The sequence below is a fragment of the Cyprinus carpio genome, chromosome A21, assembly GCF_018340385.1.
Source record: "Cyprinus carpio isolate SPL01 chromosome A21, ASM1834038v1, whole genome shotgun sequence".
NCBI lineage: Eukaryota > Metazoa > Chordata > Actinopteri > Cypriniformes > Cyprinidae > Cyprinus > Cyprinus carpio.
This window is the reverse complement of record NC_056592.1, coordinates 17645006-17670913: the sequence shown is the minus strand read 5'-3', so window position 1 is coordinate 17670913 and position 25908 is coordinate 17645006. Positions and strand designations below refer to the sequence as shown.

Here is a 25908-nt window from a genome sequence, read left to right as displayed (position 1 = left end):
AACCTATCACCCCAACTAGGGCAGATATTCCTGAAAAGATGATGTGGCATGGGAAATAGACAAATAATTAACAATAATAATTCATTTTAGAAAGTAATTTCCAAGACAACACTTACTGTATATAGCAAACATATTGCACATTTCTCTACAACAACAGCAATTTACTGCTAAAAAATAACCAAAAATTTGACAGATGTTACCTTGAAGGTCAATGTCCTCAACGTGTAAACCTATAGTGGATGTTTAACAGACATTGTGGATATTTAATAGATGCTGTGAGACTTTAGAGTTTTTATGTTTGTGAGAGACCCTAGTGATGAATGCTTATTTTCCTTTCACGTTCGCTTCTATTTATTTGACTACAGTGCATACGTCAGTCAGGGAACTCAGGGTAATATAAAAATTCATATTCATGTTTTACTTCATTTCTGGGTCTTCTGGGAACCGTACATTGGTTATTTAAATATAGTAATTAGGCTATGTCTTCTTTCTTACACCAAGCATTTTGTCATGTTCCTGAGGCACTTCACTGACTTACAAAATGTGCACAGTGTCTATAATTTTTGGCAATAATGTAAGCATTTATTTGTGCTTTTCTTTAAAATATTTTTCTAAAAAATGCTAGATATTTTATTAACAGACTTTAAAGTCATGTCCCTCAGTCTGAACTCAACCCAGTCACGCTAACCATTCAACACCCATAATAATTTAGACTCCACCCATATGTGACATCATTTACCAGAAATGATATCATTCAGGTCTCTTGGACCTCTTTAGTGGTGATGCAGAAAATGGTAAGTAGTATCGTACATTTTATTCATATTTTTGAGGTTTTGTCCTATTGTAGACAGGGAGGGTACGGTCAAGCTTAACAACTTAACCCCATCACATAAAATTAAGATGTAAACTTATTATTTTTTTAACATTTTATTTTAACCCATGAGTGTACTTATGAATGTACTTATTTTATTGTTGCAATATATTATACTCTCCTAAACTCCATGAAGAGCAAAAACGACCCTGTCATGCTCAACCCCTTCACAAATATGTATATTTCTCATTGTTTCAGGGATGTAAACTTGTGACAGGTTTGAGATATTTGCTTAATTTATTAATAATTTTAATTAAGAAAATATATAAAATAGTCATGGTTTCAGTAAATATATATATTTGTATATGTTGTATTATATGTGTTAATTTATATAATATACACGTTGGAAAGAATAATATTTTTAATGATACTTTTAAACACGAAACTAAACCACCAGTAGGTGGCGGCAAGTGACCGTAAATATGATTTATTGGCGTTTTGACGTGGCTAATGTGGAGTATTTAGAAAATTAGGCTAATAGTATGTAATCTAGTTGAAAAAATATATATATTCCAAGCTGAAATGTTACCGATTCCCAGGAATGGACCAGCAATGAAAATGTCCTGGGAAATCGGTTAAATCAGTGAAACACACCGTTATTACATAACGAAAGTGTATTGATATGAATAAATACTAACCGTGGTTATCCATTATGCTTATCTGCTGTTGATAAATAATTTGCCTAAAAAAATGAGTAAAGCGATGACCTCTCCACAACCAGCTCATTCATTGTTACAATTACAGTTGAAAAAAAAAAAACTGTAAAATATCCAACAGACAGTTTTAAATGTGTAAAATAATAGTAAATCTATGAAAAAAGTATTACCCTATTTCCTACTTGTTAAGACGGATCTGTTTCAGTGACTGAACTAAACCATTAAACTGCATCATGACTCAAATTAAATCAAATGAACACATGACATTTATTCGTTTCATCAGATCGAGCTTTATTTTGAGTTTCACAGTATCTGACACGTGTAACACACTTAGGCATACATCATAATAATAATAAAGACTACAATAGTACTTAGAGACAAGCAACAAGCAATTTAAACATAACATCTGCTAAAAAATATTATGCTAAATATACATTTTGTAAAGCATTAAGGCTATTTAGCTTACATTTATAATACTGTTCTCTAGAACAATAGCACCTTTGTGTCTGAGAACATCAGTACAAATAGTACAAAATGATTGCAGCAGACTGTACAACCGGAACCTTGTGACCACAAAATGTATTTGGACACTTGTACAAAAAGTGCATTACATTGTACAAAATGTCTTTGCATTACATAAAAACATGAAATCAAATGACATTGATTGTAATGAATTAAAGACAAAATTAAGTATTAAATAAAAAATAAAAATGTAGACAAAAAGTAAAGGTCACTGCAAAAAATGGCTCAGAAAAGTATTTAGACCTAACTACATTCATACATTTTTTAAATGGGTCACTGTAATTATCTGAGAATTTGATGATCTAGGGCCAGTTGCATAACCTTAGCCTCTGTGTTAAGATTGTGTCTTAAGAACCAAACCAAATTCCAAACAGAAGTGTGCATTACTGGCTTGTATAAGTGTTTGGAACTCCCTTGGTGAAGGAAATGACTGACCAAATGTTACCCTGACAAAGCTGCGTGTGCATGCAGCATTAAGCATTTCATCAGCTGTTGCAAATAAATATTTCTTCATATTATTTTATTCAAATATTATCTAATTGTGTCTGATTTACCATTAGACTTTTTTAAACTATTCTTGCTTAAACTTGCTTGCACCATTGTTTTAAATCATATTTCTATCACTGACAAAAAATATTTAGTATTAAAGACAATTTTAATTAGCCTATTCTACTTAAGTTTGTATGTGAAGTCAAAATCAACCCCAACTTCACTTTAAAATGCATCACAAGATCTCCTAACGAAGATCACATGATCACAAACAGAAAATCACTTCCGTGAAGTGACCATCCCTTACGAAAAAGAAGTTTATTCAAGTGTGCTATTAGTATACTTCTTTTAAACTAAAAATAGGAAAGTATGCTTTTAATTTACTTTTTATGTACTTCTCAGAAATGGGCTTTATGTACTCCTCAGAAATATACTTAAAATAACATTTAAGTATACTTGACTTATACTTACAAAAAGTCTAAATATACTTGAACTTTACTTAAGTATACTTAATAAAATAAACTTGAAGTATACTACTTTTTGGTAAGGGATGGCATGTTCCCTTCGCTAACAGATTTCTGGAAGGGCCCTTCGTGAATGGATTTAATTGTTCACTTTTGTTTGGAACACGCTTAAATGGTGTCCCCTTCCCAAAGTGCCCTCTTCAAGGGCGTAAAAAAGCCATTTGGAATTCGCCCCTAGTCTGACCAACTAGCAGTTAGCAAAGAGTAATAAGACTTATTTTTATTCAAAATAGAAAATCGGTTTTAATGTAACAGACTTTAATGTGTGTGTATATATATATATATATATATATATATATATATATATATATATATATATATATATATATATATATAAAACCAATCAGACTAACTTGTAAGACTACTCTAAGCATTTTATGCAACCGCCTACAGATCACATGAATTCTCAGCTTCTGCCTAAGGCTGAGTCCTCCGTCTGTTTCGAAGGTATCCCATAAGTTTGTTTTGACTGGCTGTGGTTCTCCCAAAACTCTTGGCGGATTTGATCCAGTTCTGACATCAGATGAAGTCTAATCTCCATGTGCATCAGCAAGTTCTCGAGCCACTCCTCTAATTTAGCAAAACTGGGACTATAGAAAGAAATAGGGAAAAAAACAAATGTTTTAGCAAATGATATTTTGTTTGTGGTAGGGTTATGATTTGTAAATGACAATCACCGTTTCTCAGCCTCCAAGGCACAACACAGAACCGCAATGGGAAAGAAAGCTGCAGGGCAATCTTTGGCCATGTAGCGCTCCAGGAATTCATTCACATTCAGTCCAAAGTCCTGCGTGCGAGGAAGGTAATCTGGATCGGCATATACTCTTCCAATAATCTGTCATGAGGAATATACATATACCGTATGTTCAATTATATTTAAATAAAAAATATGACTAAAAGTAGAGAAATATATAAGTTTACCTCACAAACAACAATCCCGAATGAGAAAATGTCAACACGTTCATCGTAGACTTTTCCTGCAGGAAAGAAATAATATGTACAAAAAAAAAAAATCACAAAACTGCAAAATGGTCATTCCACATTATCAGTCTTTGATTGATAATTCATATGGCTTACCATTTAGCATTTCTGGTGCCATCCAGTAGGGGTTGCCCACCGCCATATACCGTTTTTTACGACCAAGCTTGTTCAGTTTTGACAGTTGTCCAGGAGAGGAGCTCTTTTCTTCCTTTACAAGCTGGGCTAAACCAAAGTCAGCAACTACCACTGTTTGGTTCTGTGAGGAAAACCAGTATTGTCACACAATTTAGGTCAGTTGAAGACATGATCTACGTTTATGAGTACTGAGATGTATTCTGACCTTTTGGACAAAGCAGTTGTGCGAGTTTAGATCCCGATGAATGACATTCATTGAATGTAGGTAAGCCTGGGTTGGAAAGACAACATTTTTTTGAAAAAAAGATTTGCCATTATAATACAGTCTACACATGCAGGTGCATCTCAATAAATAAGAATGTCTTGGAAAAGTTCATTTATTTCAGTAATTCAACTCAAATTGTGAAACTTGTGTATTAAATAAATTCAATGCACACAGACTGAATAGTTTAAGTCTTTGGTTCTTTTAATTGTGACGATTTTGGCTCGCATTTAACAAAAACCCACCAATCCAAATCTCAACAAATTAGAAAACTTCATAAGACCAATAATAATACAAAAAAAAAACAATTTAAGTGAATTGTTGGCCTTCTGGAAAGTATGTACATGTACTCATAATTTAATGTACTCAATACTTGCTAGGGGCTCCTTTTGCTTTAATTACTGCCTCAATTCAGCGTGGCATGGAGGAGATCAGTTTTGTGGCACTGCTGAGGTGGTATGGAAGCCCACGTTTTCTTGACAGTGGCCTTCAGCTCATCTGCATTTTTTGGTCTCTTGTTTCTCATTTTCCTCTTGACAATACCCCATAGATTCTATCTGGGTTAATTCTCTCAAGCTCTCTCAATCTCCAAGCACACCAACACCATGGTCATTTAACCAACTTTTGGTGCTTTTGGCAGTGTGGGCAGGTGCCAAATCCTGCTGGAAAATCAGCATCTGCATGAAGTGCTCCAAAATGTCTTGGTAAACGGATGCAGTGACTTTGATTTTCAAAAAACAAAATGGACCATTACCAGCAGATGAAATCGCACCCCAAATCATCACAGACTGTGGAAACTTAACACTGGACTTCAAGCAACTTGGGCTATGAGCTTCTCCACCCTTCCTCCAGACTCTAGGACCTTTGGTTTCCAAATGAAATACAAAACTTGCTCTCATCTGAAAAGAGGACTTTGGACCACTGGGCAACAGTCCCAGTTTCTTCTTCTCCTTAGCCCAGGTAAGACGCCTCTGACGTTGTCTGTGGTTCAGGAGTGGCTTAACAGGAGGAATACGACAACTGTAGCCAAATTCCTTGACACGTCTGTGTGTGGTGGCTCTTGATGCCTTGACCCCAGCCTCAGTCCATTCCTTGTGAAGTTCACTCAAATTCTTGAATCGATTTTTCTTGACAATCCTCATAAGGCTGTGGTTCTCTCGGTTGGTTTTGCATCTTTTTCTTCCACACTTTTTCCTTCCACTCAACTTTCTGTTAACATGCTTGGATACAGCACTCTGTGAACAGCCAGCTTCTTTGGCAATGAATGTTTCTGGCTTACGCTTCCTTGTGAAAAGTGTCAATGATTGTCTTCTGGACAACTGTCAGATCAGCAGCTGCCCCATGATTGTGTAGCCTCGTGAACCAAACTGAGAGACCATTTTGAAGGCTCAGGAAACCTTTGCAGGTGTTTTGAGTTGATTAGCTGATTGGCATGTCACCATATTCTAATTTGTTGAGACTTGGGTTTTTGTTAAATGTGAGCCAAAATCATCACAATTAAAAGAACCAAAGACTTAAACTACTTCAGTCTGTGTGCATTGAAATTTACTTAATACACAAATTTAAAAACATTATAAAAAAAACTGAAATAAATGAACTTTTCCACGACATTCAAATTTATTGAGATGCACCTGTACATACTTTCATATTTAGATGCTAACTAAATTTAGTTTCAGATTCATATTCCCTGTCAAGACATGTCTTTGCATTAAGGAATTAGGAAAGAGAGTGGAGATCTGATGTAATGATTCCATCTTTTTTGGCATTGTTGGATAGTAAAAACTGCTTGTAGACTTAAAACTACATGTTTTCTTTACATTTCAACTCTATTATTCTGCAAAAACTTATTGCTCTTCATTACTTACCATTCCAGCAGCAATGTCCTTGGCATAGCTCACTTTAAGTTTCCAAGGGTGATCCCTGTCCTAAATTATGACAAAAAAAATGAGTTTACACACTCAGAATCATAACAGCATATATGGACCATATATGGACTTAATGCAATGAAATCCAATAAAGAGTAAAAAACCAAACCATTTTCTGGATGGTGTCCGTCAGCGTTCCTCCTTGCACATACTCAGAGATCAGGTTCAACCGTTTGTCTTTGTAGAGAATGCCGATAAACTTTAAGACATTAGGATGTTCTAGGCATCTCATTACTTTGACCTGGAGCCAAAAAAAGTTTTGATTAGTAAACAATCCATTTGCTTCTTAGTGGTCTGAGAAAGAAAAAGACTACAACAAACCTCTTTCAGGAATGTCTTCTGGGTATCTTCATCGAATTGAAGAAGTTCCTTAATCACCATGACCTCGCCTGTTTCCGAATGTGTCACCTAACAACCCAAAGGAGGCAGTTAATTCCGAACTGTCAGTCTGTGATCTCAAGTGTGACTCATTGGGATCATTCAGACTCATTGCTTTACCTTTATGGCTTGTCCAAAACAACCTTTTCCTAAAACTTCCCCATATATTAGGTCTGAGGGTCGGAAGATACGTTGTTTTTTGTCATTAGGGTCAAAACGCAGAGACTCTGATCGATTAATGTCTCTTCTCTGGGAAAGAAGTGCAGCATGTCGTTGCCCTGCAGACAAAGAAAAACGAATAACGTTAGTAAGAGCACGACAGAAATATGACCTTTTTTATTATTTGGTGCTTTTTATATTATCCCAAAAATTTCTAATATCATTGCTTTTTTTATATTATCTTTGCAGTCTATATTTATATAAAAAAAAAAAAAAAAGAAAAAAAATCTTTTTTTTCACAGTATAATTTTTTACCTACCTAACAAAAACAAGAAAAAGCATTTTGTTTTCAGTGTAGTATACATGTACCTAACTTCTTATAGTGCCATAACATTGATGCTTTTGGATCGAGGGCTTATTCGTCTGTTGCTGGGAAAGGGAAAGAAACCTAGTTTTCCAGGATGCTCCCGTTCTTCTCCCAGTAGGCCAGACAAGTCTTCTTGTTTTGCGAGTTCTTTAGGAAAAAATATTACAAAAATGAACCAGTGCTCTGTATCGTGAATCACCAGATCTATCTGTTAAATAGGACAAAACAAAAAGGGCAATGGTGAAATGAGATGTGTCGTCATTATTTAATCTTATCTGAGGTATGGGACTGACCTCACTGAGTGGAATGTTCTGGACAGAAATTCCATATCTATATCCTATCTTGCTATGGATCAAAGGCTTAACTTCAGGGCTCAGGTTGTGCATATCCAGTCTGTGAATTTTTTAGGGGGAAAAAAGTCACAGTAAATAAAACAATCATTGGACAAATTAATTTAATATAAGTCATAACTGTTTCCAAACTATACAACCTACTGAGATATGATGATCAAAGCAAAAGAACCTTTTTTTCCAACGGGCCGCACTATGGTCCATGTGCAAGTCTCGCGGGCCGCCCGCATATCATTTACATATTACGTCAAATACAATGATTTATAATGCTATAGCCTAAATATTATGAGCTATTTTTATTAATCGATTACTAAAAAATTAATAAAAAACTCCCCATAAAAAACACCTGATGCTGTCGGGAGCTGACCATTTTGTGAATTCGGCTCGAAAGGAGTAACAGCACAATGAAGTTGCGATTGTAAATTGCAGTCTGAAAGATCGACGGGCTTATTCGTTGACGCGCGACATTGGGAAAATGTGCGTTCACAAATGTAGCCTATGTTTCCCAAATATGGAAAGCACTTTCGAATTTAATAATATGAGTCTCTCCAGAGATGTTTTGCCACATTTCTGCAATTAGGATGATGTTCGTAGTATGTGGGTTTGTATTTGCCTGAACTTCTTCAAGTGAGTTACGAATCAAACCGAAAATCCAGCACTCTCCTTCACTGCTGATACTGTGACTAAAAGGGTTTGGTGCATGCCTTCACTGACATTCCACACTTCATTTTTACTCCCTTAAAAAACAAATATGTCAATTCTGATGCTCAATTTTACCGACTAATGGTTCTGGACAGACTATTCCAATTGATTCTCAAAGTGCGCGCTTGTATCTCCAACAATGGATCAACGTTATGTGACTTCAGGTCTGCTCATGTTGTGAAAATAATATCTGAAAAACAAAATAATTTTAGGGGGAAAACAGTAGGCTATAGTTAATTGAAGTAGCTACATTTTTAAATGAATGTAAAACTAAAATTTATTGATTTTTGCTCAGGTGTAACTGTGTCTATACTGACAACTTACTGAGATATGATGATCAAAGGGCCTGCATCCTTCTGCTCCACCTTGTCTATACTGACAACTTACTGAGATATGATGATCAAAGGGCCTGCATCCTTCTGCTCCACTGTGAAGGATAAACCTCTCCTGCTTTCAGCAGAAGGAGGAAATGACATTGATGTCATTATATGAGGAAGCCGTAAACATTTAGCTTCTGAGTGCTGCATCGACACCACCTCGTGTCCACATTGTCCACTATGAGAGAAGAAGAAAACTCATTAAACCTGACAAAACCGAATTAATCTTCCATCAAAATAATCACAAGATTAGCAAGTAGTAAAATGTTTTTACAAAACTGACCAGTATAAATTGGTAAAATCCACTGAAATGAAAGCATCACCATCTCCAATAAACATGCCACAGCTTTCACAGAGAAAACACTCTGGATGGTATGTATGCTTCCCAGCCACCTGCGGAGATGAAAGGAAGAGGCAAAGTTAGACTATTATTGTCCAGTACAGTTTTTCTTGAATTCAGATGAAACAGTAAGAGAGGTGTTGAGGTTGGACAGGGTGGATGACATCATTCTACAGAAGTGAAACAGCACAATGGAAGGAAGCGAGTGGGAGGGGTTATCTGCCCTTAGGTTACAGCAGGAAACGGTGACAAAACAAAAAAAACCTCCAAATCAAGATAAGAAAGATCAACTACTTTTGTTGTTTAGTGAGTGCATTGTTAATTGTGCCGTCTACTAAAGGAATGCATTTATCCATGAATCCACTAGGTTCACACCTGATGATTAGTCAGTATCTTTTAAAACATATGAAATTACAGATTTGGATGTTGTTGAGATGGCCATGCTGCTTTCTAGCCACTATTTACAGCAGCTGATAACCCCAAAGGTTGCGGATTTGTCGGTGGGGGGAGTGAATGACCACCACTCTGTTTCATCCTCAGTACCATGACTGAAGTGAGACCCTTGAGCAAGGCACCGAACCCCCAACTGCTCCCTGGTCGCCGCAGCAATATGGCTGCCCACTGCTCCGGGTGTGTGTTCATGGTGTGTGTGCACTTGGATGTGTTAAATGCAGAGCACAAATTCCAAGTATGGGTCCCCATACTTAGTGGCCAGACGTTACTTCACTTCATATGTGTGTGTGTGTGTGTGTGTGTGTGTGTATATATTCTATTTTATATATTACAACTTATGTTCAGAGATTCTTTTCCACAGCATGCTTAGGGGTCTCTGTTGTAAGTCTATGGACTTACTATAAAAACGAGTGGACTGAAGGTCAGGCAAGCCTCCGCTGTAATATTACCTGCGGGTGTCGCTGTTGGACACGTGTTATATATTCATAATAAACGAGATTTTTTTTTAAAATTTCATGTTTAATTCAATGTGTTAAATACTTTTTTAAAATTATTATTATTTGTGGAATTTGATTGAATTAAAAATTTCATGTTTAATTCAATGTGTTAAATACTTTTTTAAAATTATTATTATTTGTGGAATTTGCTTGAATTAAATCCTAAACCTATTTTTTTTCAGCCTATGTACCTATATATTGAGTATCAAGTTTGTTTTACTTAAAAGTTCCCCTCCACATCTAATCACACATTTCTAATGTTTATGAGTTGATTTGTCAAAGTTGTGTTCTTACCATAATGAGGCCGGTGGTAATAGATTCTGAGCAGCCGTAGCATTGCTCCCCAAATCGTGACCAGTAGTCTTTCTTACAGAAGAACTGTCCATCTCTTTCATAGTACCAGTGAGAAAGAACAGAATTACATACACTACACCTAACACAGAGAGAGAGATAGGAAAAAATGACATGTAATTTACATAAAATTACATATAGAATTTATATTGTATTAAATTTATCGCAGATTTCACAAAAGTCAAAGGGGTGTTGCAATAAAGTTTTGGGCTTAGTTCATCACTTCACTAAATTTACTGTGTCATGTATCTGATCAGATCCTTATCTACAGTTAGAGTAAGATTCAATGTATAAAATAAAATGCGAGATCCAGGGGAGTTTTCTTTCCTGCTACATCTGAGCAGGATGCCTGTCATGTGTTCCACAGCTGGTGGTTATCTGCTCTTCCATCCTTCCATTCAATAAAATACAGCTCTTTCATGGAAACACATGCACATTATACACACAAACACACACGTGTACACACACACACACACACACACACACACACACACACGAAACCACACACATTATGGAGTCTTAAACACTAGCAAACAAAGAGCAGAAAAGCAGAATAACAAGAAAGTGTTGTTCAATGCAGTGGTTGACATGGTGAAAGTACAGTATTGTACAATACTGTACAAACTTGAGTGTTACTGAAACTGAATACTTGCACTTTTACTCAGATTACATTTTATTACTATAACCTTTTCTCACGTTAAATAACTAAATGGATGGATAACTAACTAACTAAATAAATAAATATCAACTATCAAATCTCCACAAATTTAATTTTCTGAATGAAATCAATTTCAGTAAACTGGCTGGTCAACTAGGCTCATTCATCTTTGACAAACTTGAGTTATTTATAAACAAATAAATATTAAACTGTACACAATAATAAAATAATCTGCTTCAGAATTAAAAGTTCAAAATTTGGTAAATTGTTTCTTTAAAAGGTTTGATCATCTGTCAAAGCATAATTTGAGCATAATGTCAAAGTCTCTTCAACAGTTAATTTTAAATGTTTTCAATTTATTATGTCAAGTTCAGCTGAATGTGAAGCGCTTTTGCTTTAATTCAAGAGCATTTTGACTAGATACTTTGACTTTGAACTGAGAATTTGACAGTACTTTAAGATAAGTAAAATTTGGGTATACTTTATATGCCTCTAGGCCAGATTAAATATGCTTTTGCACATTTCATCCACTAGTCTGATAGTAACAATTTATAACAGACAGGATTTAGTACAAACTCATATATCATAAGTTTGCCTGTCATGGTAATGAACACATGCAAAAGCCTACCTAAATGCTAATGTCATTAACGCCCTGCATCAATTTGGTGAACCAGATTCTCAGTAGAGAAGTGGGAGTGAACAGAACTGTTGTGAAACAAACAAAGTCTGAATTCTCTTTCAGAATTGACATATACACAAAAACTATTCTGCTTATGTTGATGATGCAAAAAGGGTCTCAACACAGCTAACAAGACCAAAATTTTCTACACATCTAGAGGATACAGTAACAAAGTATAAGCTTGAATTGAACAAAGTCCAATAATTATGTTATCTCCTGGCAATCTTAAAGTAGACTGTTGACAAATAAGTTCCTGTTTTTGCTTTTACAAGAAATGTACATACAAGGGCGTGTACCAGCAAGAAAAAACACAACTGTGAGCCTTTTTACAAGAAACGAAGGAAAATAAAGATATTAGACATTAAAACTTAAGAGAAGAGGTAAACTAGTAAACAAAACAAGTCCAATTCGACTTACCTTGCCTTCCCTCCTCTCCGGCAATACAGGTCCTGACCAGACTTGAGCATAGCAGCAGTAGTAAAGCTCTAGTGGATTTCTTACTGTCTCCCACTCATTTCAGGGGTGGAGTAAAGTTGGAGGAGAGGACAAAACTGCTACAAACAGACTCAGATTGTCTTTCATATCAGCATATGCAGCACTGAGCTTTGCTATACTGCTTCCTGCCAAGTGTCTGAAAAGAGACACAAATCCCTCCCACTCCTCCTAACTTTAGCCCACCTTCTTCTGCTTTAGTCTGCAGAAAGAATGCATACTGTCAGAGGATATAGAGTTACCCGACCAGTGTCACCTGCTGATAGCCCTCATGAACTACATGACCGGGCAGAGACATGCATTTAAATCCCCCTCCTTCATGAAGGGAGGGTTTGTGTAAGTGCATTCATGCAAGAAAAATTATGAAAGGATCTTGCTTTGGAACGGCTCATCATGTAGGCCTGTTTGCCTGTGGACTACTTCCATCCAGTCTTTCAACTTTAAAGTATAGTGGAACCAAAGTCATTTCTATTTGCTATCAGAATTACATCTGCTGTTATACATTCGGAAGCTATACTGATAAAAGTAAAACAAGTATGATAGTCAAAACAAGTCATGAAAAAAAATACCAAAATAATTAGTCATTGTTAAAATTAAAATACAACGTGAAAAAAAATCACATTTCAACCTTTTAGTTAAAACTTGCCTTCATTCAACATTATATAAATAATCAGGCCAAGCGTGTGCCTATGGGCGAAGGGACCCTAACACCCTTCTGCCCAAAGGGTTATTATGGGCCGGCGGAGAGCGAACTGATTCGCATTCTCACCAGACGGTGGAGAATCTCGGTTTAGAATGGTCCGAAATAGAAGAGCCTGCCCGTTACCGTTTAGACGAATGATGCCTGCTGGGCTGTTGTCAACGAATCTCCTGCCAAAGACAGATGCTGTTTTTCCCAGAAGTGCACAATGAACTCACCAAGGTGTGGCGTGCCCTACTCGGCACGTGTACACTTTTATTATTCTGCTGCCCTCACCTCTGTTGACGACGCTGAAGTCCTAAGAGTGTATGCAAGGTCCACCTCGAGAAGATGCGGTCGCTGCACACCACTTCCCGACATCTGCCTGGCAGATTTGCAAAGCGCTTCGCAAATATGTGTTTTATTAAATTGATGCACTTAAAGATATTTATGTCTTTGGAGTTTGCTGTGTAATGAAAGTGTGTATAATTGGTGGGCACATGAATTAATTAAATGTGAATACAGTAACCTTTGAAACCCTCTGCTGAATATTTCTCTGTACTATAATTGCGCACATGTCCTAGATAGTTTGTGAATTGTCACAATGCTCAAATGATGCGAATGATGCGCTCTAAAACTAAATATGATGCAACATGAGCATATCTAAATTTAATGCTGCAATCAACACTTTTCCCTGATCTTCCCCGGATCTTCCGATGGCCTCACCCGACCTGTGCATATAGGCCTACTTATAAGACTATATTACAGAATTTGCATTTGCAGCAGTGGGTGCATGGAGTTTTTTTTTTTTTTTTTTTCACGTTGCAGAATGAAAAAATAGGAAAACTCATGTAGGTTGAATTGCCCTGAAGTGGGACACCTAAGGTCTAGTGTTTGTAGCTCCCCCATAAATACATGCATGCCAGTGAAACTATGGGTTAGCCAAAGCTGTAGTATCACGTCATCAAAATTACATGACCTCTCAGATGTCCAGTCATATTTGAGGGCAGAGCAATCATCAGACAAGAAGCACTTTTTGTGAAGACCACTGACTACCCAAAGGTCAGTGACAGAGTTTTGACAAACTTGATATTAAGGAGTATGAATACATTTTAAACAAGACAGTCCTGCTACTTTATGTATAAATATATATCCATCAAAAAATAAAATAACCTATAATGTACTACCTATATATTTTATATGTTTATCAAATTTCCTAGTGTCCCACTTTAGGAAACGTGGTTTTTGAAAAGTGGGACAGTATGATTACCCTAATGTGGGACAGTACTTGAGTCAGTCAAAAATGTGTGGTGAGGCATGGTTTGTAGGACAAACAGGGTTATTATATATATATATATATATATATATATATATATAGATATATATATATATATATATATATATATATAAGAATGTTGTTACTGCAGATGTTTATGGTCATGAAAAGTTTTTTTTTTTTCTTGGGGGATGGTTTGAATGCGCTTTTCTGGTTCTTGTGTGTGTGTGTGTGTGTGTGTGTATACCTGTTATGAGGACCAGATGTTCCCACAAGTATAATAATACCAATAAATTTTTACCTTGTGGGGACATTTTTTTGGTCCCCATGAGGAAACAAACTTCTAAACCATACAGAATTAAGTGTTTTGAAAGTTTTTTGTGAGGGGTAGGTTTAAGTGGTGCAAGATATTTTTTGCGAAAACTGTTTTGCCTAGAGCGGCAGTTGAGCTTCTGCTGGTGTTGTGCTGAATTCTGACTCAACCACCCCCCCCCCTCCCCCCAATTATTACCCCGTAGTATTGGTACAGTAGGTTAGGATTAGGGATGGGGTTAGGATTAGGCAATCAAGTTGTGATTTCAACAAGGAGGTAATAATTTGGCAGGGGGTCGAAAATGGGCACATTAGGGATTTCCTGGCATGTCATTACTTATACATTTTGGATTTTCTGCACGAGAGCGCCGTCCAGCATCAAGTATGAATGAATCAGACACGGCATAAAAGTATTTAGCACTCTGTAAGGATCACATCATCTTGTTCTGGATACGAATAAAACATGCATAGACTATCTTTTCTTTTTGAATTTAAATCTAGATTTATTCACACTGGCCAATGAAAACTCTATGTGAACACACCTGCCCGAAAATGTGCAGGGGACGAATTTTACGGTTTATTAAAAGTGGGGGTATTATTAATATCCGATTTAAAAATCAGTGCGACAAACTTTGCAAAAGTCGTGGGCATTGTCGACATGGCTTAGAGATATTAAATTAAATTCTTCTGTCCTGCTGTTATTAAATTTACATTTATTTTGTTTTTTTCACCGGTGCACCACCTGAGTCTTCTCCTCCCATGCTTGATTCAACTTTAGTGATGTTGTCAGCTTGTCTTGACCCTCCAGAAAGAAAGGCACTGGGGCTGATCATGGTCAACACCCAGAAACCAATCATCGAGCCATGAGCTCTCAGTACAGGGTGGGGGAGACCAATCCAGCCCGATACTCTTGGCTGCCCAGGCAAGCATGACTGCCATTTCAGCGTCTGCCCCAGACTGAAACTGCATCAAATGAAAAATTTAAATGAATTTGACTGAATTCTGAATTGCTTTTATCATACTTTGATGTCACATTTGAATAGTTGCACTAATACAAACACAGATACTACCCTTAAAAACCCAAAATTTTTAATTTAATAAGAGTTACTCAAACACACAATGCCACAAAAACAAGGTATTACAAAAAAAAAAAATACCCTTAAAAACCCAAAATTTTTAATTTAATAAGAGTTACATTAAAACAAACAAACAAACAAAAACAAGGTTTTACTAGGGTCAGGAAACTAGAAAAGAAACTGCTTCAAGTTCCTGAGGTATCTTTGAAGACAGTTTATAATCCTCAGTATACTCAGATGCTTTCTACTGCAGTTACAACAAGCATTTTGTTCTTATAAGACTAAAATTGGTAAGCCTAGATCCCGTTCCTTTGTGTGACTACACTTTGAATGGCTGAATATGCTGGAAAAGACAAAATATGGATTCATGAACTCATATGCATATAGCTAAAAAGAAAATAGGCTCCCTTTACGATAGGTGGCCAGAACATGAAGCCTAATGACACTGCTTCCCCCACGGTCACAGTTCATCCTGAAATAGCAGCAACACATTCCTAGATTGCATGTGTCTACACACACAGCTAAGGGTCAGTGAGCTACTGCAACAAAACCATAAGAGATGCACATCTGGAACTGCAGAATTTTAAGATGGAACATTAAATGGTAAAATGGATGAAAAATAAAAGGTTTTTAAAAAATGTGACACTTTTAGAAAATGTATAGTGACAAGTAAAGTAAAGGGAGTATAGGCAGTGCAAAGATTGCCTTAAGTGAGGTTCACATCACATCTAATCATACGACTGAAAAATTCTTTAGTGTAAGTCCAAATTTCTCACATATTACATGAGGCACTTTTAAACTGTAAAAAATGCATTTGAGATCAGGCAGTAGCACCACTTGTTTATCAGGTGACTTTTATCAGCTGGTTTCTCACTTCCTCCTCCTTGCGCAATATTTGCCTTGGCATCCTGCGCCCCCTACAGGAAAAGACACTGTCAGTACCACCACTACTGATAGCAGTCTGTCATGTTTACACTCTTTTTATTCAAACTACAACCAATTTTTGAATTACTGAGAAACTATTATACTTTTTTATTAATATTTTTAATTTGTTTTTATTTGTATACTTTCTGTTTCCATTTTAATTTCAGTTAAAGTTTTAGTAATTTATTTGTTTTTGCCTTTTTTAATTGTCTATATTTTTGTTAATTTTCTATTTCAGTTTTAGTTATTTTAGTACATCAAGTTAAACTACATAAAAATCAGGAATGTTTCCTTGGCAATTAGGAAAATAAGTTTAATAAATAAGAAAAAATAAGTTTAAGTTTTTTATATGTATATTTTAAAGTATTTTATTTCAAGTAACAAAATGGTGTTTATGGTTTTAGATTTAGTTGACTATAATAACCACAATATATACATAATAAACTTCTATGGTATTTTGGCTCATACTTTCAATATAAAACTTGCGTGCAACCCATTTTACATTTACCTAGAATAACATGCACTGAAGAGCCATTTACAAGACCAGCAATGTGTATTATGAAAGTAAGTGGTGTCAATTTCATTTTGTTTTTAAAGTTGATTCTTTGTGTTCTGTGGTTTGATTTCTTTGGGTTTATTAAAACATTAACTTGTACAACTAAAAGTCATTGTTTTAACAGGTTTTGCTGTATGGACTAGGGGCTGCACACAGTCGACTTTAATGCTCTGCCATGACACTTTGGAGTAACCCTTTAAGCTTGATGTCGACTAGTCGCTGGTCCTATAGAGTGCGCAACAGGATATGTATGGTCAACACTGTTCTGTGATTTCTCAATAAATTAGCTTACGAAACTGAAAAGTTCTAGCAAATATTTCTTAGTAACTAAAACCCACAGCTTCACTATTAGTAGAGAGACACTGCCAGGTAGAATTAACTCACACATGCAATCGCTCTCTAACTAATGCATTCATATAAATGCAATCTTTGCTGTGCTACTTTAGCTGTATCTGATTTAGAATGAGTAGAAATATGTGAGAAATATAACGACCCAAAAAATGAGCTGTTATAGGAGTAATAGCCTGTGTCATATGCCATATCTGTGCACAAGGTGTTGAAGTCTCAGCTCAAGTTGCAGGCTTATTTGTTCATTAATGACATCATCAGCGACTAGTCGATGTAGACACAACTTTCATCACATAAATGTTGACTAAATAATCTGAAGTCATTCAACCCCAAGTGTGGTCCAAAAAAGAATTGAGAGAAGTGCATTTAAATAAGTACCTCTGTAGCCTCCTGCACCTAGAAACCTTTGAAGAGCTGCATATTTAGCTGCTTTTGCTATAAAGAATCATACAACACACATGTACATGCAATAAATACTTGTGATTGGTTGTGGATAATGTACAGGTCTAGACCAAAATCTAATTTTATCATTTGTTGCATTTGAAATATTAGCTAACAATGAGTTTGCTGAAATAGCATCACATACATTGCTGAGGTGTAAGTGGAGCACTTCCAGGTCCCCCTGCAGCAGTGCCATCATAACCTACAATACAATATGATATAAGCACAACTCTTCATTAATCACTCCGATCCAATAACATTGATCAATGTAACACATTGGTATAGTAAACCATCAAACACCACCAAAATGTTGCTCTAATAATGTTTTGATTCAGAAAGTTTTGGATGTATTTGTCGGCTATGCCTTTTCTCATGATTTGGTTGGATTTGTTTTGTGAGAAATTCCAAGTACTAAAGTAAACTGATTGTAAATGATCACAATTCAACATTTTATAAATGACTTCCATTGATCATAGTATAACTTGTATTAGCTTTCTTTCTGGAGACATGCATTGCAATATGTCCATATGTATGCAGCCTTGTTGTGTACAAAACAATTCATGTAATTCATTCAGAACTGTAATGGTAATGTTAATAATGTCTTTATTCTCATTTAAATATGTACTGTAGGCCTGGTTTTATAGACAGGGCTTAGCCTAAGCAAGGATTAAGCCATAGTTCAATTAGGACATTTAAGTAATTTGTATAAACATGCCTTAGAATTTTTTTTTTTACATCCTGTATGCTCATTCAGTTGGTGAGACAAGAATAAGAATTTGACAAAAAAACATGCACTAAGTTTAGTGAATTTACTTTAAAACATTAATCTTAAGTGACAATGCTGAATACAATGTAACTTTACCTCCAGCGGTTCCTAGTGGGCTTCCAACACCTCCCGTGCCTCCAGCTGCACCCAAACCTCCATACCCTACAATACAAACAATATGTCAACATTATATCATATAATGGCAAAGATGTCAGTAGTGTTTCAATTTTACCTGATCGCCAGGTATCTGCTAGAGGTATTAACTGATGTGAATGATTCTGTGCAGATTTACTGCTTATAGGCTACTCCCCTGTGAAAAACTCTTTACTTTTTACTTTTAAAAACTACTTATTACGAAAAATAACGGATTGGCTTCCACCATGGACGAAGCGGAGTCCAGACCGGGGTCATCTCATGTGGTTGCCGCAAGCCCACTAGCCGTGCCTTTCTCAAACCCTGCTTGTGTGACGCTGTGTGTTTCGTTGTGAAAGCAAAACTACTTTGTTTGGTCTTCCAAAAGAGGACACAACTAGAAATCAGTGGTCAAGTTGTATTTACAACACTGTTCCAGAACAGTTCAACCCAAATATTCAGATGTATGCAGTGCATTTTATGGAGGACTGTTTCCTGAACCTTGAAAAGTAGCATACAATACCGTCTACACACAAAGGCTGTTTCTATAAAGTGGGACAGTTCCACCTTGGCAAGGACAGTCTGGCGCTTCTGACTCACAGCCTGTAAGTACGTTTTTCATATTTAAAGAATTTGCCACTGAGGATTCAAATGCGAGCTTTAAGCAGTGTAGAGTAGAGCTTTTTTGTCATTTTTCCGATCACAAATGCAGACATGGTTTTATGTCTATGCAGCGTGATATGCAACGCCTTAAAAAAAACAGTATAAGTCATTATAATCAATAATTATGTCCCCACTGGATGCAACAAATACCTCATTTGTAATGGGTTTTATTGGTTTTGTCTCATCGAGCCGGGAATCACAGTGTGGTAAGGGGTGGCATAACATTTCCGTCACACGCTTGAGGCATTTGGCCAATCACAACACACTGGATAGCTGGCCAATCAGCGTACACATCTCTTTTCAGAACAATGAGCTTTGTAAAAATTGACGCCTTTCAGAAGGCGGGGCATAGAGGAGCAACGATAATGTACAGTATGTGGAAAATAATGTTTTTTTAACCTTAAACCGCATAAACACATTGCATTACATGAAATACACAACATTGTCATATGACCCCTTTAAATACAGTTAACACTTTTTTTCACAAGAGCTCTCCCACTACCATCTTCTGAGCCCGATTAGTAGGTTTATCATTATATTCAGGCCCCTAAGCTAATGTAATGACATTGTATTAATAAGTCACAATTATATTATTATTTTATAAAACAAGAACTGATTTCCCAGGTTTCCCAGCTTTAGCTCCCAGGCCACCACCTGGATATCTGGCACCTAAAAAAAAAAAAAAAAATTCATCAATGTTTTTTTTTTTGCACTACTGTCAAACTTATGTTCAGTGTATATTAAAGTACTCCACCCAGTCCTCCAAATCCTCCAGGACCTCAACCAATACCTCCTGGTCCTACTCCTAGACCACCACCAAGTCCTCCAGGCCCCCCCCCCCCAATGCCTCCTCTTCCAGCCCCACCCAATGTTCCAGCTCCTCCATAGCCATAACACAAAGAAAAAAAAAGTGATTTTAAATTTTGTCTAACCTACAAAGGAATGGTTATTGTAGTAGTAAAGTGTTCATTTGCTGAGTTTTACATACTTTTAGGTGGTTTTACTGTGCCAGGACCATAGCCAAGCCCTTAATAAATAAATATTAAAATGTAAAAAAAAAAAAAAAAAAGAAAAAAAGTGTCTGTAGTCAATTTTTCAGAGGTAAAAAACATTTCAGAAACCACCAATTCCAGGCCCTCCAAGTCCACCAGCACTGCCTGGGCCACCACCATAACCACCTGGACCACCTCCATAGCCAAAGGGTCCTGTTCCATATCCGCCTGGGCCTCCAAGCCCACCAAGTGTGCCTGCTGCCCCATAAACTTTCATCAAAGTGATAAATTAGTCATTTAACAGTCTTTCCAGTTCAGTGTGTAAAATACAACCAAATTCCATTTTCATCATAAGAATTGTGGAATTGCAAATTGTTTTCTGGCACCTTTTTCTTATTTGCTGCCCACTGTAGCCCCACTGGGGAACCTGAGGCCTGCAAAAAATTATACACACAGTTCTCAGCAAAACAATAATTGTCGTTACTGGTACTTAAAAATATAAGGAATATGTTTTTTTTGGGTTTTTTTTATTTAATTTTTTTTTTTACCAGTTCCTGGTTGGATCCCACCAGCTCCTAAACCTCCTGCTCCTTCATAACCTACAATAGATTTACAAATCCTTATACATAGGCACAAGCTAATTACATTCTTTTGTCAATTTTAAGTGCACTTTATTCAGCTTCACCTCCTGGCAGAAGTCCAACTCCTCCCACTCCAGCTGGACCCGTTCCACCTACACCTCCAACTCCAAGAGCTCCAGTTCCACCTGTAACGCTGTAAACTAGAACACAATGATTGTAATACAGTCCTTGTTTTACAAACAGAGAAAAACACAGCTAATAGACATTTTACAGATCAAGATTTTCACAGTAAAACACCTAAAGGGGGTTTAACTCCTCCTGGAACTCCACCAACTCCACCTGCCCCACCACCAACTCCTCCCGGAACTCCACCTGCCCCACCACCAACTCCTCCCGGAACTCCACCTGCCCCACCACCAACTCCTCCCGGAACTCCACCTGGACCACCACCAACTCCTCCCGGAACTCCACCTGCCCCACCACCAACTCCTCCCGGAACTCCACCTGGCTCACCACCAACCCCACATGGACCACCACCTAGACTTCCAGGTCCTCCTTCAATGGTGCCCGGAGTATCTCCACGTCCAATGCCTACAGTAATAATAATAAATCTTTTTACAAATGAAAAAGCACCTGCTTGCCCAAATATATAGAGACAATAAGAGTTAAGTGAATGGCATGAAGTACCTGTAGGTTTTAATGGTTTGGTTCCTGGTAGTGTTCCACTATCGCCAACTCCTAAGAAAGAACATTATTTCAAGTTATTCAGTCACACTGGAACATGCATTTATGAATGAATAAAGCATGAAACCCCCTTCAAGTAATGTTAACCACAAACCTTATTTCATATAAACTGAAAATCACCATTCTAAATACCTAAACTAGCAACTTTTCAAGGGAACCAATAAAAAATGCTTATTATTAGGAATTGCTTTAAATCTGACTAACCTTAAAGGGGTCATATGATGCTGTGGAAAAGAACATTATTTTGTGTATTTGGTGTAATGAAATGTGTTTATGCGGTTTAAGGTTAAAAAAAACACATTATTTTCCACATACTGTACATTATTGTTTTTCCTCTATGCTCCGCCTTCTGAAACGCATCGATTTTCACAAGGCTCATCTCTCTGAAAAGCGAGGTGTGCTGTGATATACAAACCACCAAGCTCATTTATATCCTCAGAAACCATCAAGCGTGAGACAGAAATGTTACACCTCTTAACATATTGTGATGGCGGAGCGATGAGACAAAACATAAAACCCATTATAAAGGTGATATAAACATGATTTCTAGTTGTGTTTTATTTTGGAAGGCAAAAACAAAGTAGTTTCACTTTCTCAACGAAACAACGTCACACACTGCGGTCGGCTTGAGTGAGCAGAGGCCGGAAGCCTAGAGTGAACCGTGGTCTAGAGTGAGCTGCGGCTGGCTTGAGAACGGTGTGGCAGGCGGATTCTACGAAGAAGCGTACCTTGGTCTTGCAGCAACCACATGTGATGACCCCGGGCTGGACTCCACTTCGTCCACGGTGAAAGCCGATTTGGCGATCCACAGTGCAAAGTTGATGTATTTCCTCAGCGACCAGCACTGATCAGCTCCTGGCATGACAAAGCAGATATCTTGCTCTTTTGGAAGGCCAAACAAAGTAGTTTCACTTTCACATTGAAACACACAGCGTCTATACGACATGGCAGCAGCAGCAACAACAATACTATAACAAGGATAAAAGGTACGCCTTCTTTCTTTGCGTGAACATCTGGGAGGCGTTAGGCAAATCTTCCCACATACTGACGTAGATATGTGGGTGCGTGTTAGAACGAGCCATTTCAGAGGGGCGTGGACGAGACTCAACTTTTATAAATATCTATTTTGATTTAAGACTTTAGTCTTTGCAACTTCACAGATCTTCTTTATTCGCCAAGAGCTTGTAACACTCCAAAGAAAAAGGAAAATTTGAAATCGCATCATATGACCACTTTAAGTCTCCTGGGAAAGAAAAAAAAAAAGTTATAAACTAAAAGTTGTGAATTTTCACTCTATGTCTTATACAGATTAAAGTTGTGAATTTTCAATGCAAAATATCTTTATATTAAAAGTATTCTAAAGCTCATTAAATTTCAGAAGAATACATCTCATAAGCTACTACGACCACATGCGAGAGACTCCTCCACCACTAGAGGGAGCCGATACATTAGCAAGCTTTGAACATGATGTAGGTGGATAATTTTGTGTAAATAGGCCGAAGAACTCAACTACAACTAGCAACTACTAAAACAAGAAACAAGGAACATAATATTGAGCTCAGTGGCAGATCTTACTCTCTGGTCGAGGCACTCCTGTTCCACCTAAAAAGGGAGAATGTCAATAAGGTAAATAGAAATTTTCAGACTTAATAAACGGCTGTTCATTTACAGTATTGCACAACTAAAAGCTAAATACAAACCTGGTACAGTTCCAGAAACACCTAAAACATGAACAAATAAAATTAGTCATTCATTTAGTAATTTTGTGTTCACATGTAGGCCTATCTATTAACAATTCATTTTCAACACTTTTGTAATAAGCAATTACAAATCATTCTGAACATACAATATTTTTTGATATGCATTTGATATGTAGTTTTGCTAAATTATGGTCTTCATAAATAAACAGCTTTTAGCCTACATAGTATATTAATGGCAATAATATTAATTCAGCTATAAATATGAAGAGCTCGTTAAAGGAATAGTTTGCCAATAATAATAATGTTCTGACACAATTTACTTCAAAATATGCATGACTTTCTTCCTTCTGTGGACCAAAAAAGCTTTAAGTCAATCAAGTACCTCTTTTCCCTTATCTTTTCAGTGTTTAAGACAAAAAAAGCATGATTTCATGGTGCAAGTTAAGCCATGCTTCAAACTTGAGGCGCCAATAACCCAAAATAGGATACTTAAGCATTGTGATCAACCAGCCACTCAGTGAAGCGCAGTTGGCCAGGGATTGTGTCTGAACAAACATAATCTGGTGAACTTTTTATGTCTGTAGGCTTGTCTGGGTTTTTGACTGTCACACACAAGATGCAATGTATAATTTTTATTCTGTGCAAATCAAATGTGAGCTACAGACAAACAGAAAAATGACCAAAAGTAGATGACAAAACACAATAGATTAACATGACGTCAACAAGCTTACTGAACAGGAAAGGTCTACCTGGTTTTTCTCAAGCTAAGATGGGTATTCCTGTCCCAGCAACCCCATCAAGTCCATCAGAATCAATGGACCCACCAATAACACCTGAAAAAGATTACATACTGTACTGTTCAGTTTCTATCCTTTTAAAAAGTTGGAAATCCAACTTAAAATTCCACCTCCGATAGACACACCTGATCCCCCTCTTGGTTCGCCAGATTCTGAAATGATCACAAAATAAAACTTGTGGCTAAAAGGTGGAAACGCCTGCTCATTTTTTCTTACAATGTCAAAAGGACAATTGTTTTATCCTAGATGTATGGGATTGGATGGGATGTAAAAAAAAAAAAAGAAAGAAAAAAAAAAGAAAAGAAAAGAAAAGAAAAGAAAAATAAATATGTCTTACCGGTCTTGGGAGCTTTTGTTCCACCTGTGTGTTCAACAAAATGTTAAAATCACACTGCAGGAACAAACTAGTTTACAGCTAAATAACAAATATATATATATATATATATATATATATATATATATATATATATATATATATATATATATACCACCACCACCACCACCACGAATTGCACCATCAGGACCGCCAATCACTAACATGGAACAGGTAAGTCTGATAATTATGACTAGCTAGTTGTCCTATTAGATGGAGATGCATGGGGTCAGTTCTTAGCCTGTACACGTGACATTTTAATTATAAAAATTAAATACCATAAGTGGTTTACCATATTTAGGTGGTTTTTGTGCTGCTCCATACCCTTCATTTAGAATCAAATGAACAAATCAGCAGGTTCACCCACCAATGCCTAGACCACATATTTCAAGTTTAGTGATTAGTATTGCATCTATTGAAAGTATTTAAAACTTTACCTCCATATCCAGCACCAGTCCCAAGCCCTCCAGGCAGAACTAAAAAAGAGAAGTATTTATTTATTTATTTTAATTATTTTATTTTATTTTTATTTTAATTGTACAGTATGGCCAAAAAACAAAACAAAACAAAAACAAAAAAAAACAACACAGACACATCTCTCACAAGAGTGAGACAAAAAATTAAAATTTTTTTATGGAATGTACCTTCAACATAAAAAAAAAAAGAAAAAAATCAGCTTCATGTCAGCTTCACATACCGCAAGGACCTCCTACCAATCCTGGTACAGCTCCTGCTCCAAAGACACCTCCAGATCCAGGTAAACCTGTCAAGGTATGTATGGGTTTAGTCTCTGTTAATATTGTATCATTCCAAGGCAAATTTTTAATTCAGTCAAACCAAAATTTATTCAGACACCTTAAACATTTCACACATTATCACAGTTTATTCACTATAGTTTAGAAAATGATAATAAAATATGACAAGAACTCAGAGTTAAACTGTGTCAGAACAAATTCATCTTAATAATGTCAGATAACACTTAAGTACAACATGATCAGGTCAAAGTGTCTGCATAACTTTTGGTCCCAAAAATTGGTAGTCCACTGTATGAAGATTTTTTGGGTATAAGAGTTTACTTTATTTTGCTATACTCACTTACATAAATGAACTAGTTTTCTGCACCCACTAGTAAAAAAATATCAAACATTATATCTGGTGTCTGAATAATTTTTGGTTTGACTGTATTTACCCTTAAGTTTATAATAAGTTGATTTTAAACACTGTTTAATTCTTAAAATATTTGCAATGTGCATTAAATATGAATATATAATTGAAAAAAAATACATTGATGAATATTAAATTATATATGTATAATTGTATTCATAAAATATTTGGTAACAATTTTGACTATTAGAATGTACAGTGTATTAAGCAATGATT

The 25908-nt window shown here is 36.4% G+C and overlaps 2 protein-coding genes, 1 long non-coding RNA gene and 1 other non-coding gene across 5 annotated transcripts; all 4 read right to left on the bottom strand.

Annotated features, from left to right (window-relative positions):
• Positions 1-1797: 1797 nt before the first annotated feature.
• On the bottom strand, positions 1798-12398 carry LOC109086769 (LIM domain kinase 1-like). The gene is made up of 15 exons (XM_042711136.1): positions 12094-12398; positions 10283-10421; positions 8982-9091; positions 8709-8876; positions 7563-7662; positions 7301-7477; positions 6864-7046; positions 6687-6773; positions 6475-6606; positions 6306-6365; positions 4384-4449; positions 4140-4299; positions 3984-4039; positions 3740-3897; positions 1798-3652 (listed from the first exon to the last, which is right to left on the bottom strand). Exons 1-15 carry the CDS (start codon positions 12141-12143, stop codon positions 3469-3471), a joined length of 1830 nt encoding a protein of 609 aa, XP_042567070.1. The 5' UTR covers positions 12144-12398; the 3' UTR covers positions 1798-3468.
• Positions 12399-15631: 3233 nt separating this feature from the next.
• On the bottom strand, positions 15632-19675 carry LOC109086761. The gene is made up of 4 exons (XR_006153091.1): positions 18643-19675; positions 17926-17982; positions 17718-17774; positions 15632-16428 (listed from the first exon to the last, which is right to left on the bottom strand). It is a non-coding gene; the product is annotated as an uncharacterized LOC109086761 (long non-coding RNA).
• A 33-nt stretch (positions 19676-19708) lies between these two features.
• Positions 19709-22638, bottom strand: LOC122134794 (glycine-rich cell wall structural protein 1-like). 2 transcript variants are annotated; one of them, XR_006153090.1, is made up of 8 exons: positions 22387-22638; positions 21602-21652; positions 21212-21505; positions 21019-21114; positions 20882-20932; positions 20720-20767; positions 20463-20603; positions 19709-20010 (listed from the first exon to the last, which is right to left on the bottom strand). XR_006153090.1 is itself a non-coding variant. In XM_042711543.1 (7 exons), exons 1-6 carry the CDS (start codon positions 22406-22408, stop codon positions 20727-20729), a joined length of 555 nt encoding a protein of 184 aa, XP_042567477.1. In that variant the 5' UTR covers positions 22409-22638; the 3' UTR covers positions 20198-20603; positions 20720-20726. The 2 variants fall into 2 exon arrangements, 1 of the variants encoding a protein (XP_042567477.1); XM_042711543.1 differs by lacking the exon at positions 19709-20010 and having other exon boundaries at positions 20198-20603.
• Positions 22639-24651: 2013 nt separating this feature from the next.
• Positions 24652-25292, bottom strand: LOC109086759. The gene is made up of 3 exons (XR_006153045.1): positions 25226-25292; positions 24966-25004; positions 24652-24901 (listed from the first exon to the last, which is right to left on the bottom strand). It is a non-coding gene; the product is annotated as an uncharacterized LOC109086759 (transcript).
• Positions 25293-25908: the final 616 nt, after the last annotated feature.